Below are 17,586 nucleotides of genomic sequence, written 5' to 3'. Positions count from 1 at the left end.
TCTTTTAACCTGTCCCAAACAGTAGATTCCATAACGTGGTTCACACAAGATGTAAACAAGTACACAAACACTTATCTTATGCAATTTTGTCATAAGAAATTCGGACACCGTGCTGCGTGGCTGCTAATTAAGAAAAGCAAGTATCATGCGTGTGGAATCAAATAATGATGAGAACGATACCACGTGCTTGAAAGAGTCGCTATTAGAATATTAAATAGTATGCGCCACCCTTGGAAAGTTGGAGAGGCTGGTTTGAAACTGTAAATGAAACCAACCTTCTTCTCGACGACCATTAGCTCATCACACCTTCACCTTCCCTTCTCGATCTCATGTTTGAATTTGAAATATCCCAGAACTACTTATATCTTTATACACAAGCTGTAGCTTTGCTAACTTTCGACCACCGATCCATATAATAAAACCCGTGCCAATTCCCATAACTTTCAGACACCCCATTCTTTATGACCTTATAGCTGCTCCCTCTTTAATTGGAAGTGATAAGAAATATCACATGTTCTGTAATGAGCTATCCCATAGCTACTGCAACTTCCTTTGAACAGTGTAAGTCTCTCCCTCTCTCTCTCTCTCTCTCTCTCTCTCTCTCTCTTTTTAGAGAACACTAATCTCATAGCAAACATAAGTTGTGCAGCGCTGCTATATATATGCATCTTTTCTTTTTTTTTCACGTCATTAATTAAATTACTTTCAAACTTAGTTTTCCCTTTTCTGAATCATTTTAGTTGTCAAAGGAGTTCCACAGCTCCGTTTTATGCATGCAAGAGAAACTTGTAGCCGGCCACTGATGTTGCAGATGAGAGTTCATTGATGTGGCTTAAGTTCATGAATCTTTTCCAGAAAAAGTGGGTTCCGATAAGTCGGCAAAGCATAGCTTATTGAATGCTTGATAATAAAATAGTATTTTCTATACAAAAATACCATTTGATAATAAAATAGTTATAATAAGAGACTTTTAGGGATTTTGATTGTCAATTTGATTACGTATATAGAACATTATGATGATAAGCCTACCGTTTTCACTTTCCAGTTTGTTAGGCCGAGGACCACCTTCATGTGTCATTCTTCACAGTGGAGGTAATAATATCTAGTATAGATGTCATATATATGTGTGTGTGTGTAGGCCCGTTTTGAGGCGGACGTCTGCAGTGCCGTAAAAGTGTGGACGTCCATGATTTCTCAGTGATCAGGCGCCAACGGTGGCGCGGCTCTTGCCGGACGGAGGTCAGGCCTCGATCTTGAGCTTCTTCTTGCTGGTGGACTCGCCGGCTACCAGTTTGCAGTCTACCTTGATCGGGCTTGAAGTTTTGGGTGAGGTCGCTACCCAGAAACTTCGACCTCGATCTCCTTGGCCTTCATCTTCATGGTGAAGCCATCCGGGATACCCCTGGTCTCCATTGGGCAAGAGCCGCGCTGCAATCGGCGCCTGATAGCTAAGAAAGCATGGACGTCCGCACTTTTGCGGCACTGCAGACGTTCGCTTTTGATCCTCTGTGTGTGATACATATATCAGCACAGATAGGCACTTAATTCTGTTATGTGATGTGTACAGTGTATTAAGACCATCTTTGCCTAAATGTTCCTTTAATTCCATACATTATGATTTATATGCATGTCTACATGTATTACGTAATACGTGATAGTAAAAGCATGTGTATCATACTATCATCGCATTGTGGAGGACTGAGAAGTTAAAAGAGAGAACGCAACGCAAGAAATCTTTCCCACAAAACTCCTTCAATTTTATATTCATAATGTGTTCTGCCTTGTTATTTCATTGTTCGAACTGTTTAGGTTTGATATTACTCTTTAAAGATTAGTTTTACGAAAAAGTCTTATAAATTTTTTTTAATCATTCCACTATAAGTGCATAAAGGAAGACTCGCCAAAACAATAAATTTGTTACTTGTGTCAACAAATTCAGTGCTTCAGTAAGTTGTCACTAAATATTTGAATTTACCATGCAGAAAGGTCGTCACAAATTTCCAACTGCTTATTAGTGAACTCCACCATCATGCAAAGTCCAGCAGAGAAAAAACCAGGCGTCTACACCTACGTGAGTCAATGGCCAATCTACTCCTTGGCTTGGTCAGTTCGCCAAGACAAGCCTTCACGCCTCGCCATAGGAAGCTTCATCGAAGAGTACAGCAACAAGGTCGAACTCGTCCAATTCAACCCGTCCACCTCCGACTTCACCACTGATAATCGCCTCATTTTCGACCACCCATATGCCCCCACAAACGTCATGTTCTTCCCTTCCGGGGCGGCCACCAATCCAGACCTCATAGCCACCTCCGGTGACTACTTACGCATTTGGGAGATCCATGACGACCGAATTGAGCTCAGGTCCCTGCTCAATGGGAACATGAGCAGCGAGTTCAACTCGGCCATAACATCATTTGATTGGGCCGAGTTTGACACTCGACGTGTGGCAACATCAAGTGTCGACACAACCTGTACGATTTGGGACATTGAAAGGGAGGCCGTGGACACCCAACTGGTAGCTCATGACAAAGAAGTAAATGACATTTCTTGGGGTGGATTCAATGTATTTGCTTCTGCTTCTGGGGATGGCACTGTTCGGATATTTGACCTAAGAGACAAAGAGAGGTAAGCCTTTGATTGCTATTCTTATGTAGTTGGCGAGTTTCTCCAACAAATTTGCAATTTTACAGTCGCGAGTATTCTGGATTTAATTACTCTGATTGGAATATAGCATTGAAAAGAATGAATTGTATCCTCCGCGAGACATATATGTCAGAAGTCAGAACACCATAAATAGTAGAGACGTAGAGTGTAGTATATGTTATAGTTTCTCTTGTAAAATTTTCTAACTAATTATTTCCCTATCGTTAGATTTAAGGTTTCTACTGTGCATGAAAAGATAATGTTTTTTTTTTTTTTGAAACGAAAAAAAGAGAAAAGATAATGTTTTAGTGCATGAAAGATTGAAAACAGTATACTATTCACTTTGAAATGCACGATAAATTTCTAAGAATGGCGACCTTTAAACTCCCCAAGTTAGTTGTCTAGTTGAGATATTAAATATATATACAATTTTCCCACAGGTCGACCATAGTATACGAGAACCCTGCTCAAGATGGGTCATTGTTGAGGCTAGAATGGAACAAACAAGACCCAAGGTTCATAGCCACGGTTGGAATGGATAGCAACAGGGTGGTGATATTGGACATTAGGTTTCCCACAGCACCATTGATGGAGCTCAAAAAGCATGGAGCTAGTGTGAATGCCATTTCTTGGTCGCCACGCATGGGGCACCAGCTATGTTCTGTGAGTGATGATTCAAGGGCTATGATATGGGAGGTGGTGAGATCCGGATTTGGATCCGATGGGGCGGACATGGAGCCGGAGATGTGGTATGGAGTGACGGCTCAGATTAATCAAGTGCGGTGGTCACCTGTGGAGTTGGATTGGGTTGCCATTGCTTTCTTGAACAAGTTGCAGCTATTGAAGGTTTAGAATAATTGTATGGTAAAGGTTTGATGGCAATTCCAAGTTACGTGGTAACAGTAGCTAGAGTTGTGTAATTACTAATGGAAATGAAATGGTGACTAATTTGACTATGAGCAAGTTCACATGTTGGGTCACTGAATTTGTTCACCTCCTTTTTAATGTTTGTTTTCACCTTTTGGTCAGCTCTCTAGATTGGGACACTATTAATTCAATATTTTATTAATTTATTTATTTTTTAAAGAGAAATAATATATTAAAATATTTAGTTATTTATTGTCTTGATATTAATTTTATTCGAATATATTGGTATAAGTTAAATAGATAATTGGTAAATAATATCTATGAACATTCTCCAAAAAGGAAAAAAAAGCTTCTGAAATTTATTAAAATGTTTTAGTATGAGACTTTTTTTTTCTTCTCTATAAAATGAATTCAGTTGGAGTACAAATAAAATGAAAGTGAACAAAAGACCCATTTGGTTGGTTAGTCCAATTGGCACTCTTGTGTTGAGATTGCATTCCGATGACATGAGAGCATTGACGTCACACGCACAAGCACACAATTTTTTGTATTTTTCTCCTCCATAGATGTGCGACCCAAATGACTTATCAGCTTCTTTGTCTTGGGCCTGGCTGGAGCCCAGGCATTGTGGGTCGCGACGTGGGTCACTTTCCCGACTTGGATTAGTGTCAGAATGGGCTACAATTCTCGGTGGAAATTGGATTTGGACATTTTCAGTGACCTTAGTCACTTGATGAGGTGGAGACTTGACCAAAACTCACCCGATGGACTTTCTCTAAGAAAAATGTAAAATTCTGTTCGTTCAGTTTTTGATTTGTGAGAATCCGACCGTTGGATCGTCCTTTCGTTTGGACAATTTGATCGTAGAAGTGTTCTGAAGACCTTGTGGTGTCTCGGGTGAAGTTTTGTCTCCATTGGCATAAACTTTGATTTTTAGTTCCTGTGTGGTTTGAACTTTAAACGCTTTTGTACTTGCATTGTATTGAGTTGTGACTTTGATATGATTAGGTGTTTGATGATATTGCTTTGAGTGGAGTACGTTTTGATAGTTATGTGTTTTATCTCGTTTTGTGTATAAAGACGCAGCGAGATTTAAAGGTAAGTAAATCTTACGATGTTCTTTTATGAACGGAGTTACTTTATTATTTTGAATTTATTTATTAAATTGTGAAATCGCTTTGAGAATTAAATATTACTTTGAAATTTATGAACTTGATCGTCATGGGCAAGTTAAAACGAAGCTTTGTTATAAAATGATTTTTTAGGTTTTATAAATTGGTGAACTATAGCTGGTATTAGTGGCTTCTCTGAGTGAATGACTACGTGTGTGTGTAATATATATATATATATATATATATATATATATATATATATATATATATATATATATATATATATTGGTGGAATTGTATTGTAGTTGAAACAATTTTTGTGATTTGAATCATATTATTGTTTAGAAACTTGACTCTTTGAGGAAAACAATATATTGTGAGAATGATGATTTTTATTGTTTTGAAAAAGTGCTTTGATTTGTGTGTAACATTTTTGGGTCTTGTGCGACCTCTTTGAATGTTTTGGTCTTTGTACCAAGGGTCTGAGGACCAAAGGTCACGGTGGTGACCGAGAGTGTGAAATTGTTTTATTGAGTTTTTTGTGCAACATTTTTGGGTCTTGTGTGACATATTTAAATGTTTTGGTCATTATTAAGTGTCTAAGGACCGAGGGTCACAGTAGTGACCGAGGGCGAGCAATATGGGAAAGCAAGACCCTGGATGAAAGGCTCGATCCAGTTAGAGCTCTAGTATGTCTGCCATTGTATCTCATGAGGGTAATTGCGTGGTTATGGCGACTCATGAATACATGTTTTTAAAAGAGAGTCTCGAGTGTATTCTTTATTTTATTGTCCATGAAGGACGTTGATTTCAGATTGATTTGTTGAGTTTAAATTACTTTGAAATGTCACTATGGTGACTCGTGTTTTCTTTTAAGATAAAAGAACGTTTATTTTGGTTGTGTGGAGTTACATTATTTGGTTATTGAGTTATTTGATTTCTTCATAATCTCTTGAACTAAATTATATGCAGGGATTACTATTTTCTGAATCGATTTGTTTTAATGTAATCTCCTGAACTAAATTTCATGTAGGGGTTACTATGATTCTGATTGACTGATTTTAATGTAGTCTCCTAAACTAAACTATATGTAGGGATTACTATGATTTTGGTTGTGTGATTTTGGATGATCTCCTGAACTAAATTCTATACAGGGATTACTGGTTTTACTTGTTAATTTGTGAGTGTTGTGATGGATTGAGATGTTTATTGCTTTGCAAAATTGTTGTTGCATTTTAAAATGTTGGGAGAGTGACAAATATTTTGTTTTACCAGAAGGGAGTCGTGGTCTATGTGGCACTAATTATTGTTTTCACCCTTAACGTTACTTGAGGTGGAATTGTTTTGGCTATAGTTTTGTTAACTGAATGCTGAGTTGAGAGTCAGAGCATGTGGGTGTTAGCTACGATTTGGCTTACTTAAGCTTGTTATTGAAGGATGTGAAATTGATGATTGTTGTTGTGATATATGCATATCGATTTGTTTAGGTTGATATGACTTAAGCATGTGTTGTCTGTTTTGGTTTGAGTTTACTCACACGAGCTTCATAAGGTTACCAGATTTGTTGTTGTAACCCGGTGCATTATTCGATGGTGTAGGGGTTTATCCTGCAAGTTAGAGTGAACGTGATTGAGGCTGATGGTAGGCCTGGCAATTCCGCCCATGACCCGTTAACCGTGTTAATGGGCTGCCAACCCGTTAACAACCCGTTAGTTAACGGGCGGAAACAGGCTGCACGACGAAACCCATCAAGCCCAATTAGAAGAAAAAAAAGGTCTAACCCTGCGAGAGAAGCGAGTCGCAGCTCACTCTCCCCTTCTCCACTTTAGCCGCCTGAACCCTCTACTCGTCTCTACTCCGGCATTCTTCGCCGGCGCTGCCAAAGAGTTCGCCGACGAGCTCGGCTTATTTCACTTCTTGCAACTCTTTCACTGTTGTCTTCCATACTCGAACATGTATGTAGTGCTTAGTGTGTCAGTGGAGCTATGCCTTTTGTTAATTTGTTTTTGGTGTGATTTGTTCATCTGGGATTTGGTTATACTTTTCTGGGTGGCCATTTGTTTTAATTTTGGTTCTGGGTCGTGACCCTGTTGTGGGGTTTTCTTGATTCTGGGTTCTATACTCTTAATGGTAGTAAAGCCTTGATTGCTACAAGTTCAAAAATCATATGTGATAGCTTGTTAGATATTTGATCACTGCAATATTTGATCACTGCAGGTGAGAATGAGCTCAATTTCGATTCAATGTGTCTCAAAAGGGTGGAAAGTTTCGATTTTTTTTTGTAGAATTTGAGCATGTGGGATTGTGGTGGTAGTGTTTGATTTGAATTGTTTGGGGAAAATTTGAGGGCTTTTGGTGGATTGGGGTTGTTCAGTTTGCTGCTTTCATACATGCATTTATCAAGTTTTGGAATTCTGTGATTTATTGCTCCAACTGCATATCGTTTTCTGAAATTTATTTACCTTGACCTTATATATATATAAAGTTTTAATCTTTTGGGTGTTCAAAGATTCAATCTTGTTTGTTGTTTAGGATTGGGGTTTCTGATATATGCAATTTCTCTTGTGATTTTGTTTAGGATTGGATCATTCAATTCAACCTGTGATTTTGGAGACTGATTAATTGGTATTGAAGCAACTATTGTGTCAAGTAGATATGCAGAATACATCTGCAATGGGAAGACTTTATGAGGACCTCATATTTGATGTGAAAGCTGTTAACCAGGTTCGAATAGTACATGCTAAGAGCCTAAGAGAGAAGCAAACAAGGCAGCGCACTTGCTGGCAGCTCATGCTGCTGCTTGAACCAACCTTTTTTGGGTTGGAAAAGGGTTTTTTTTTTTTTTTAAAAAAAAAAAAGTAAAAAAAAAGGGTAATTGATTAGAAAAGAATTTTAAAATGAAAAAAAAAAAAAAAAAACCTTAGCGGTCTTAACGGGTTCCAACAGGTAACCCGCGAACCCTTTGGGCTCAACCCGTTATAACCCGTTAAGATAACGGGTTGAGCCCGTTAAGACCGCCAACCCGTTAAGCCCACCCGTGAACGCACTGTTGTCAGGCCTAGCTGAGGGGTCCTTAGTTGTTGCAGTTGTAGGTTTAGAAACTTATTTATTGTTTCGTACTTGTTAGTCTTCTGCTGTGTAGTGAGTATGGCGGATACGTTTACTTATTGAACTATTATTTCAATTTAATTTGTAAACTTGGTGTAATATAATATGTAACTCTAAAGAATGAGTCTCTATTGACATTGTGGGTTTAGAGCATCTTTGTGTACTTGTTTTAAAAGAAAAAAAAAATCTAGGTTTTTAGTGTAGATGTCTGAACCATTATGCCAAGAGTATTTGTAATTGTTTAATTTTTTTATTAATTGTGTTTGAAAATCGGGGCTTGACGCTACCCTACAAACATCCATGGGAATCAAAAAGTACAAATGTAGTGGATGTTCTTGGCAACATATCTCATTCTTGAGTTGAGCAAGAACCCATCTCCAATAGGAGAAGAGCCTCACTTTCCTTAATTAGCTACCTCCGCATCAACTTCCTCCAATGTCGTCTCCACATTAGATTCCATCAAAGTAGAAGCACCACTAGTTTCTTCCACGGTCACCACCTCTATAAAGCCCTAAACTTCTTCAAGCTTACAAAGCACCCTCTTACTACGCACTCTTGGGCATTTGACTTTATTCTTCGATCCTTTAGGCATTCCTTTTCTATTCTTTGATGGAGACACCTTCACCACTCCATTGGTGTTAGACAAACCAAAACCCTTATCAATATCCAAGCAAGAGAACCTTGACAAATTTTCCTTCAACTTGGACTTTTTCCTAGGCCTAGTATGATCAATCCCAGCGAGTTGCTTTGCTCTACTCAACTGTACCGCCTCAGTAGCCATAGTCACCACCATCGGTTCAGTAATGTATGGAGCCACCAAATTCTACCCCAGCACCTCCTTTAACAACTCTAGCGACCGCCCAACAATGGTAGCTAAACTAGTATTTGATCCGTTGGGACACTGACTTTAGCCCTAACCCTTTCCCAGAGTTAGAGTTTGCAACCTTCGACACTCTAACAGCAACAACTGACACTCCTTGCTTCTGGACCACCGAGTCATCGACACCAACCTCCGCCGCTGCAGCAGCCACCAAATTAGTCAGCTGTTTTGTCAGAAATTGGTCGCAACCTAGCATTCCATGATCGAAGAGTCCACAATCTCTACACCATCCCTTAACCTTCCCATACCCTAAATCAATCTCCACCACTGCAAACGTTGCAAACTTGAACGTCCGTCGCGCCCACAGCCGCCGACAAACATCCAATAGCATTCAAAATCTCTGCTCCAGAAGACTTCTTTGTAAGGAAAACTAATCTGCTTTGAGGAGCCAATCAGAAGCAGCGACTCTTCCATAAGTAGCAACGAAGGCAACTAGTGCACCACCACCCATGCCGCTAAAGTCACCGGAAACGCTGCACCTGCTGGCGACCCGCGTTCCGGATCGCACGAACCCAATCGCGGGGAGTTCGCGATCCGGATCGCCAAACATAGCGAACTCGCGCCTTGGCGTCCTCTGCAGCTTTGAGGCTCCGAGCAGGGAGGACCAGTTTGGCGCCGCGCTTGGCTAACACTCGCGCCGTCTCAGCTCCGATCCCCGACGTAGCACCTAGTGAAAAAACAACCATATATACGATCGATGATCAAAAGTTCAAAAGGGTAAACAAAAACTTGTTGTATTTTTCGGGTGGCGCCGATTAGAGGAACATGTACCTGTGATGATGGCCGTGATGGAGCAGATATCGGGGCAGCTGTCGGTGACTTGCTCTGCGGTGCTCTTGGAGCCGTAACCGTTGGAGCCGACGGAGAGAAGGAAGGACTGCTCGCCTCTGGCTTCCTCTAGATCTGCGGGGGCGGCGGAGGCAGTTCCTTCAAGAGATGAAGAGAATCAACGGATTGAATCTCTAGGATTCACAACATAATCTTTTTTTTTTTTTTTTGGTGGGTGGATTCACGGCATAATGAGATTGAGATGATCCAAGAAGGATTAATAAAAAAATAAATCAGCTTTCTTTATTATTTATTTTCTGTTATTTATTAATTTACTTATTTATTCTCCTTAAGTAAAGTGCTTCTCATAGTATATTAATAAGGGGTATTTAGGTAAAATAAAAGTCCTTTATTTATGGTATGGTTATCTATTTATTATTTTTCTATAATTTTATTTAATATATGTAATTTATTTTAATTAAAATTAGCTAATATATCTTAGCGTACTGCGTACCCTAAAGACTGACGTACCGCGTACCCGTACCGCAACGTTCCGCGTTTCATGTGACTTTTAGCGAATGCAATGGCACCTTCTCCGCCATCCAAGACTGTCATACTTCGCCAGAAGCAACATGCAACCATTGTAGTGCCATGGGCCTTCATGCAAAACACGTTACCCTTCCTCTTTCAGTCGGAATAGGAATTGAAAACGATCACCCTCCAAACTTGTAATCAATAGCTGATCCCTCAAACCCCAGACTGCCAACAAAGTTCCAGGTAGTCCATTGGTATCCTCCATCTTGCTTGTAACCAATCTCCGAACCAGATTAAAAAAGAAATTGGCCACTGCCGCCGCTCCAGCTTCCCCAAAGTCCACCAAAGCATCATATGTTAGAGCTAGCTAGCACTGCTGTCAGTCTTGTTGTCATGGCCTCCGCTATCGCAACAAGAAGTTCATAGTCGACCAAAAGCCCTAGTCGCCTTCTCCACCCTAAAAACCCTAGGTTTTAATTTTTTTTTTTTTTTTTTTTTGATTTGGCAATCACACGGTGTCCTCAAAGGCTTCCTAGGCCCAGAGACTAATCCGTGCTCGGGGGATCTTGTCAGAACGCTTCCTCCCCCCTGGCCACCAAGAATATATTGGGATTTAACTCCAATAAGCGTCGGCGGGATTCGAACCCGGGTGTGGGGGTTCCACACCTGAAAGCTCTTACCAACTCGACCACCTGTGGTTTTAGTTAAATGTGTTTCATGAGTATTGATAAATATACAGTTTTGGTGTGTTTAGTAAAGCAAAGACATAAATTAATTTTATTATTTAAGGATATAAATTATGACCCAACATAATGCAGAAGTAGAAAGCCGAGAAGAAGAGAACTGAGATTGGAAATAAGAAGACCAAAGGCAAGAAAGAAAAATTTTCTGGATGCAAATGAGGCTACAAATTCTGATCCTAAGCGAAATGAACTCTTCCCATTAAATTCTTCTATGTACTGTTGGAGAAAGTAAGATTCTTGATCTGTAGGTTATGGCAAATTAAGAAAACTTATCGCTTCAAGGCACATTGTAACAACGCTCTCTTTCAGACTATATTTGCCCCCAACTACTTGTGTGCAAAGGGGTTAATGCAAATAACCCTTGTGGATACAATGAAGCCTAGCAATCCTGCTATTGTTGATCGGCGTCTTGCATTTACGAAGATCAACCCAACACTCGATCAAAGGTTTTCAAGAGGCTCAAGGTTGCTAGAAACTATATCTGCAGTTTTATAATTTCTAGATTTTATCTGTGTAAGAGAGAGGAAGATTGATTGAATGATTTGAAAGAAAGAAGTAGTGAATAGAGAAAATAAGGTTGCTTGATATGCTAATCTGCAGAGAACTATCCCCTATATACAGGAGTAGTCATGCCTTTTGAAATGATATCATATCTCTTCACCAAGAATTATGTATAATTGCCAACAGTCATATTTTCAATTTGAATTGAGTTGAAAATCAGCATATACAATATCAATTAATTTGAAACACCTTTTTAATATATACACACCTCTTTGTTGTATATATATCATTTATACAGCAATTCAGATTCTACTTCTCTTTCTTTTTTATAATTTGAAAATCTTTCTAACATTTACTAGCGGTGTAAGTGAACTAACAAATCCAGAAGATCTCAGTCGTTGATATTTATAAACAATATATTTTTTTTAACAATAAAATAATGTATTTGATGTTATCCAGCCGTCTATTCTTATGGGTGTAATTGCACTTATACTCTCTATGAGACTATGAGTCTATTCTAATCCTAATTTTTCAGCATAGGCAGTAAGCATCTTCGTGTAGAGATTGCTTCTATAAACTTTTACAGATGTTTCCAGCTTCATCCATACCACAATCGAGTATTTACTACTTGGACTGTTGGACATGAAAACTACGAGATTTTTCTCATCTAGAGACTAGAGTCGACTCTATTAAGTTTTAACAGTTTAAATTCAGCAGCAAAAATACCAAAACACCACTTGATTTACTAAAATATTTTATTTAATCCTGAACCGGAAATTACTTTCCCTTTCGGAATTTCTCAACTCCCTAAGCTTCTTCGCTCAAGAGACCCCGTCCACCTTCACCCCAGCAAGACCTCTCTTCTCATCAATGGCGATGACCATAGAAGGTACGATTCTTGATGCACTCTGATCATGATTCTTAAATAACTGTTGTTTTGGGTTTGATCGATTTCCGTTGCAGAACTCTGATAACTGGATAAATTGAGCTGAAAGTTCTAGAATTGTGGTCAATTAGAGCGAAAAAGGCTGGGTTTTGGTTTAGGGTTTCATGCTGTGGGATCTAATTTTATTTGTTGTATTTGGGTATCTTACTCTTTGGTTCTTGGAAAGATTTAAGCAAAGAAAATTGCTCAAAAGGGGCATTCTTTTTGTTTGTTTGATGGAAACGTTAAGTGGGGAGTTCTAATTTTTTGTTTGATTATGTAAATAAGACACTTTGGCTCAGAAAGAGAAGGGTTCCATTGTTTGACTTTTTATATGCAATGATGATAATTCATGTCAACACATGTAAGAGAAGATGTGTGATTGTGTTGTTATTCAGTTTTCAGTCATATTTTCATGACATTGGTTACTAACTATTTTCTCTTCTGGTGCATTGTTGCTCCACAAATTGTTGACGCTTCGTGCTCTTTGCAGTGTAAGTGAGAACCTAGTTTTGTGATTTTGGCTGTGTTATTCAGCTTCTCTGAAGCATACTTATGAAGTCTCTTTCTTAATGTTGTGCAGGCTTGCAGGACTTGCTTTTATGTTTTCAGCGAGCATCTTGCTACAGGTTCTGGTAAGTAAACTGTTAAAGTTATGTAAGACGACCCATATGCCATATACGTTTGCATTTGTTTTTGGGGAGTGTATTCATATTTTGTTGGTATTTACTATTTAGTACTGTTGATGTTGAGTAAGGAAGATGGTATATAGATATATGTTGATCCATTGTTTTTTCACACTTCTAATTATGTTATGTAGTACACCCCATTCAGATGGGTTGCCTTGTTGCTTTTCAACAAATTTGTTCAACTAAACAAAAATAATGTAAAAGGTGCTCTCTGAAACTAAACATTTCATATGATTATTCCTTCACTTTAGTATTTCAAGCTCTCATTAGGCTTTTGAATGGTAGAGTTCTTGGAGCAATGAAAATAATATGATTATTCTTTCTTTAGACTAAAAATTAAGCTTGAAGTTGGGAAGTTGGGACTGCCAGAAAGTTAGGCTTCAGTCTGAATGAGTATTATGATGGTGACATGTTCAGATAGGAACTGAGATGATTTTGTGAGGAATAACCTGAGTCTCATTTAAGACATCTAATTGGAAAAGGATTACATTTTCTCCCCCTTCCCACAAATGCTATAGTTCCCTGGGGCCTGTGGTGCGACCTATCACCTTAAATGTCAGCCATTGGAGAGTCAGTATTTTTGTATAGTGGGTGTTCTCACTCTGTCTTTCCTTCCTCGTTTGCTATTGCTGTTGGGCTGCTTGCCTTTATACAGCTTCCTCGGCTCCTATGTTGAAGTGGTTGACCTATATAAGTATATTATACTGTACAAGAAATGCCTAGTATCTAGTGCTAGAAGCTTTGCCGGAAGCAAGCAGGACCCAAAAAATGCTAGAGACTCTGTATAATCAATTCGGGTGTGATTGAATCTGTTCTACAGCCCAAGGATGAAGAAGGACAAGTTAAGTTATTTCCGTTGCCTGAAGTGATTGTTTGAACCCTATTTTATGAATCTTATGTTTCTTCCTTCAAAGGGGTGGCCTTTCGAACACGTCAGGATCATGATCTATTACTTTTCACCTCCTAAAATAAAATCATGTACTGCTGCAATCCAATTAGTAGAACTGACAAAAGCTAAGGCTGAGAGCATGGGCACAGACATATTTTGCATCAGAAACTATTATTGAAGTAGACTGATAGAGGGTAACACAATTCCTTCTGCTCCAAATTACCTTTATCTGAAACTCCACAGAACCGTCAAAACCATGCATCAGCCACCATCCTTAATGACTAGTGAATACAGAAGGGGGGCAGAATTTTTTTCCTAAAAAAGCTCGTGGAAAGCTCAACATCATGGAAGATGTTTCTCAAATTTGAACATCATGGAAGATGTTTCTCAAATTTGAACATCATGGAAGATGTTTCTCAAATTTGAATGGGAGCGCAAGATTGACTTCTGTAATATTGCATCAGCCAGTACACACAACTAATAATCATTATGGTACTCTGCCTATTCCTCTTTCTGATGTATGCTATGCTTTCTATTGAGCTCCCAAAACATGTTAGGCATGGGACTTCCAGGCGCTATCGCATAATGTATTTGATCTAGGGATTTCTATGTTCAATGATGCTGAAGCTAGTGAGACGTCATTTATATGGATGGGCAGAGTAGCCATTTTTTTTTTTTTTACATCAATAAATATTCAGACGCAAATTACCCATAATACCATGAGACTCATCAGCTGCATGGGCAGAGTAGCTTTACCAATAGAAAAGCTAGAACTCTACTCGTTCAAATCTCCTGCATCTGAAAGGGGATTTGTATTCTTTGACATCATACTAATAATGCTTAGAGCTACATCACCAAATTGAATGCTTGTCCAAGAGAGAGGTTTTAGAACTTGGCTCCTTTTTTTTTTTTTTTGTAAGAACTTAACTGCCGGTTGGATTTCAAATAACTTATGTGCTTACTCATTTACTGTGTTTTTCATTTTTAATGTGCCGCAGGCTTGTGCATTATACAACAATTGGTGGCCTATGTTGTCTGGTGAGAGCAGCAGATAATTTAAGTTCTTTATACTTTGGACCTACAGTTGCATTGAGAATTAAAAAAATGTAATTATCTGATTGTTGTTTTAGCTCTCATGTACGTCCTGGTACCGATGCCTTGTCTATTCTTTGGTGGTGGTTCTACTCAGGTTTTATTTACGAGGGAGAGTGATGGGTACGTCTTTCCAAGCATTATACTTCCCCAAAATTTCTTCCTCTCTCTCTCTCTCTCTCTCACTCACACACACACTACCTATTATATTGTTGCAACTTTGCCCTTCTATATAGATCCCATAGTTTTTTTTATACACTTTTACATCTATCATGTATGATTTGTTAGACCTTTTGTTCAACCTTGCAACTAGCTCATATAAAAGTTATTTACTCTGTGTCATGATTGAGTGATATTCTAATACGCGTCGTGACTCTTGAGGTAAATAGTTGAATTGGTTTGAGTTTAAAATGCAGTCAATTGTAGCTTTTTCTAAAGTCATTGTTTGCGACTGAAAGCATCAAGAATGCTTTTTCCATTGACATATATTATGGGACTGGTAAATTTTGAGTTTAAAATTGATTTATTTATGACTTACTGTACGGCAGACAAAACTCTTAAGGCCAAAAGTGCTGTTATAATTCAAATTATCACAAGGGATAGTTGACATATGGGAGGAGATGATGCAGTATTTATGGGTACTATAAGTTGTTTTTTTCTTCTCTCAAACTAATGAGGGAAATATGGTTCATCCTAGAAATTTCATATAGGAGAGAATGTTATATTTATGGGGGTATTAGGTTTTCTGTTAAACTACTGAGTGCAATATTGTTCATTTTAGACATTTAATGTCTAGTTTTACAATGAGCGACAGCCCTTGAGTAAAAGCTGCAACTATTGGCTCATGGAACTTGCATAACTCATGAGTTCTGATTACGGAAAATATCCATTAGCCAAATCCTTAAATAACCTCTGCCTCACCCTCTTCCTTATATTGCAGGTGGATAAATGCTGCTAAGTTTTTGACTGGGGCATCAACTGTGGGGAGCCTAGCCATTCCTATAATTCTTAGGCACGCTCATATGATTGAGACATCTGCTATGTGGATCGAATTCGTATCATTCTTCATATTTGTGTGCACTGTCATGTGTTTCCATCGTGCCAGCCTCGAAGACGAGTGGTGATGACATAAACACATCCAAGGTTTTACACTGGCTGGCAATAACTGGGGCCAACAGCAATGTAGTCCACGTGTCTAACAACTGCAAGAAGTATGATCTGCATACAATGGGAAAGCAATAGAACTTCCCCTTTTGTAAATCTGTTTATGTATATGTTCAAAGGCATTTTGACTAATTTGTCCGTTCACTAGATTTGGGAACAGCATTAGGTTCTTGTTTATTGTGGGATTCAGTGTGTATTATATAGTTTAGCTTTGGAAGTAACTATTCATACAATGTGTATCATATATAACATAATTTACCAAAGCATTATGTAATATCTATTTGGAAATTAAGAACGGTCAAGGCTAAATGGAAGAAAGGAAAACAAAACTCGACCTGCAGGAAATTTGGTTATGGTTTGGGACTTTGGGTTTTGACGAAAACGAAAGGCTTCCTGCCCTAGGGCCACGTTGGCGGCATGATCAGTGGACCAATGGAAGGTGATGAATTTCCTACGTTGACACTGGTCACCAATTTCCAAATGGTAATTCCAAAACTCCTGATAAAAAAATGGGTGTTTTTCACCAACAGTGTCGGAAGACTTAGAGAATTTTGAGGATGATATCTGAATTTTTAAAGTTATTAATGTGATATCTGAACTTATGAAAAACATAAATGTCATACCTCTGTTCACTTTCCGTTACGGGGCCGTTAAAATTGAGATTTGGATTTGGATTTAATTATTAGATCTCAAACCTGAAGAACAAATTTGAAGAAATTCTTTTTCTTTTCTTTTTTAAATAAAAAATAAGTGCAATAAGACAATTTTACCTTTAAAAATCAAGTCACATGTGTGACATGTGTTTTATTTATTTTTACGGCTCCGTAATGAAAAATGGACGGAGGTATAACGTTAATAAGAAAGGGAAAATTTCATGAATGGTACCCAAAGTAAGGCTCACTATGCATTTCGGTACACCAAGTTCCAAAACATAAACTTTGGTACATGAGGTTTCAAAACCGACCCAATATATGTACACGACGTCAATGACTCCGTCAGTCTGCATGCCATTACGCACATAGTGAAGGGCAAAATTGGTTTTTCATTTCTCAACGAGTTTCCTCTCTCTCCTCAGGCTCCTCTCTTTCCTTCTAGACGACTCTGCTACCCCTAACCGTAGCAGTGGCCTCCGACGAGAAGTACGGATTCAAGAGGCCTATGCCTTTTGTCATCACTTGAAGAATCAGAAGCACTAGATTCTGATCTAGAATCATGACCCCTATGCCTTTTGTGGCTTCGCTTCTTCCTCTTCTTATCTCCTTCATAGCCACTCTCATATCCATCACTGCTGTCATCACTTGACCTTGAGGAATATCTCTCTGGCTTCCGCCTGGATCTCTTTTCCTCTTTTTCGTTGTCACCGATCACCGCCACCGATCACCACGCCTCTACACCGCCTTTCGCAACCTTCGATTACAGCCCCTATTCCCAATCCTACCCTCCATCACCGTCGAATTTTTCACCAGAGCTCGACCTCGACAACCAAGGGAGCCATGGGGGCCTTGTTTCTGGTCTACGACCCGAAATCCGCACCCGTTTTTGAGATTCTTCCGAAGGAAAAGTTTAATGCTGATGGGGTTGATCTACATTCTTTCTTTGGTCTTGTTATCAATGTTAGAAGTGCGAAATTGGGGGAGGCAGAGAGTGTTTTGGCCTAAGAGAGATCTGGGT

General features: G+C 38.8%; 2 protein-coding genes across 7 annotated transcripts; both read left to right on the top strand.

The window, feature by feature from the left end:
- The first annotated feature begins 287 nt into the window (after positions 1-287).
- LOC133723565 (WD repeat-containing protein LWD1-like) lies at positions 288-3,758 on the top strand. 6 transcript variants are annotated; one of them, XM_062150417.1, is made up of 5 exons: positions 288-561; positions 741-860; positions 1,046-1,092; positions 1,983-2,625; positions 3,084-3,758. In XM_062150417.1, exons 2-5 carry the CDS (start codon positions 826-828, stop codon positions 3,493-3,495), a joined length of 1,137 nt encoding a protein of 378 aa, XP_062006401.1. In that variant the 5' UTR covers positions 288-561; positions 741-825; the 3' UTR covers positions 3,496-3,758. The 6 variants fall into 6 exon arrangements, with proteins under 6 accessions (XP_062006401.1, XP_062006403.1, XP_062006402.1 ...); XM_062150419.1 differs by having other exon boundaries at positions 289-561; positions 1,987-2,625; XM_062150418.1 differs by lacking the exon at positions 741-860 and having other exon boundaries at positions 289-561; positions 1,987-2,625.
- Positions 3,759-12,600: 8,842 nt separating this feature from the next.
- On the top strand, positions 12,601-16,210 carry LOC133722375 (vacuolar protein sorting-associated protein 55 homolog). Its single transcript, XM_062149263.1, has 4 exons — positions 12,601-12,716; positions 14,658-14,697; positions 14,790-14,874; positions 15,692-16,210. The coding sequence occupies exons 1-4, from the start codon at positions 12,654-12,656 to the stop codon at positions 15,873-15,875; spliced, it is 372 nt and encodes a 123-aa protein (XP_062005247.1). The 5' UTR covers positions 12,601-12,653; the 3' UTR covers positions 15,876-16,210.
- The last annotated feature ends 1,376 nt before the right edge of the window (positions 16,211-17,586 follow it).

Source organism: Rosa rugosa, chromosome 7, assembly GCF_958449725.1.
Source record: "Rosa rugosa chromosome 7, drRosRugo1.1, whole genome shotgun sequence".
Classification (NCBI taxonomy): domain Eukaryota; kingdom Viridiplantae; phylum Streptophyta; class Magnoliopsida; order Rosales; family Rosaceae; genus Rosa; species Rosa rugosa.
Note: the sequence above shows the minus strand (reverse complement) of the source record. Positions and strands in the feature narration are given on the sequence as shown.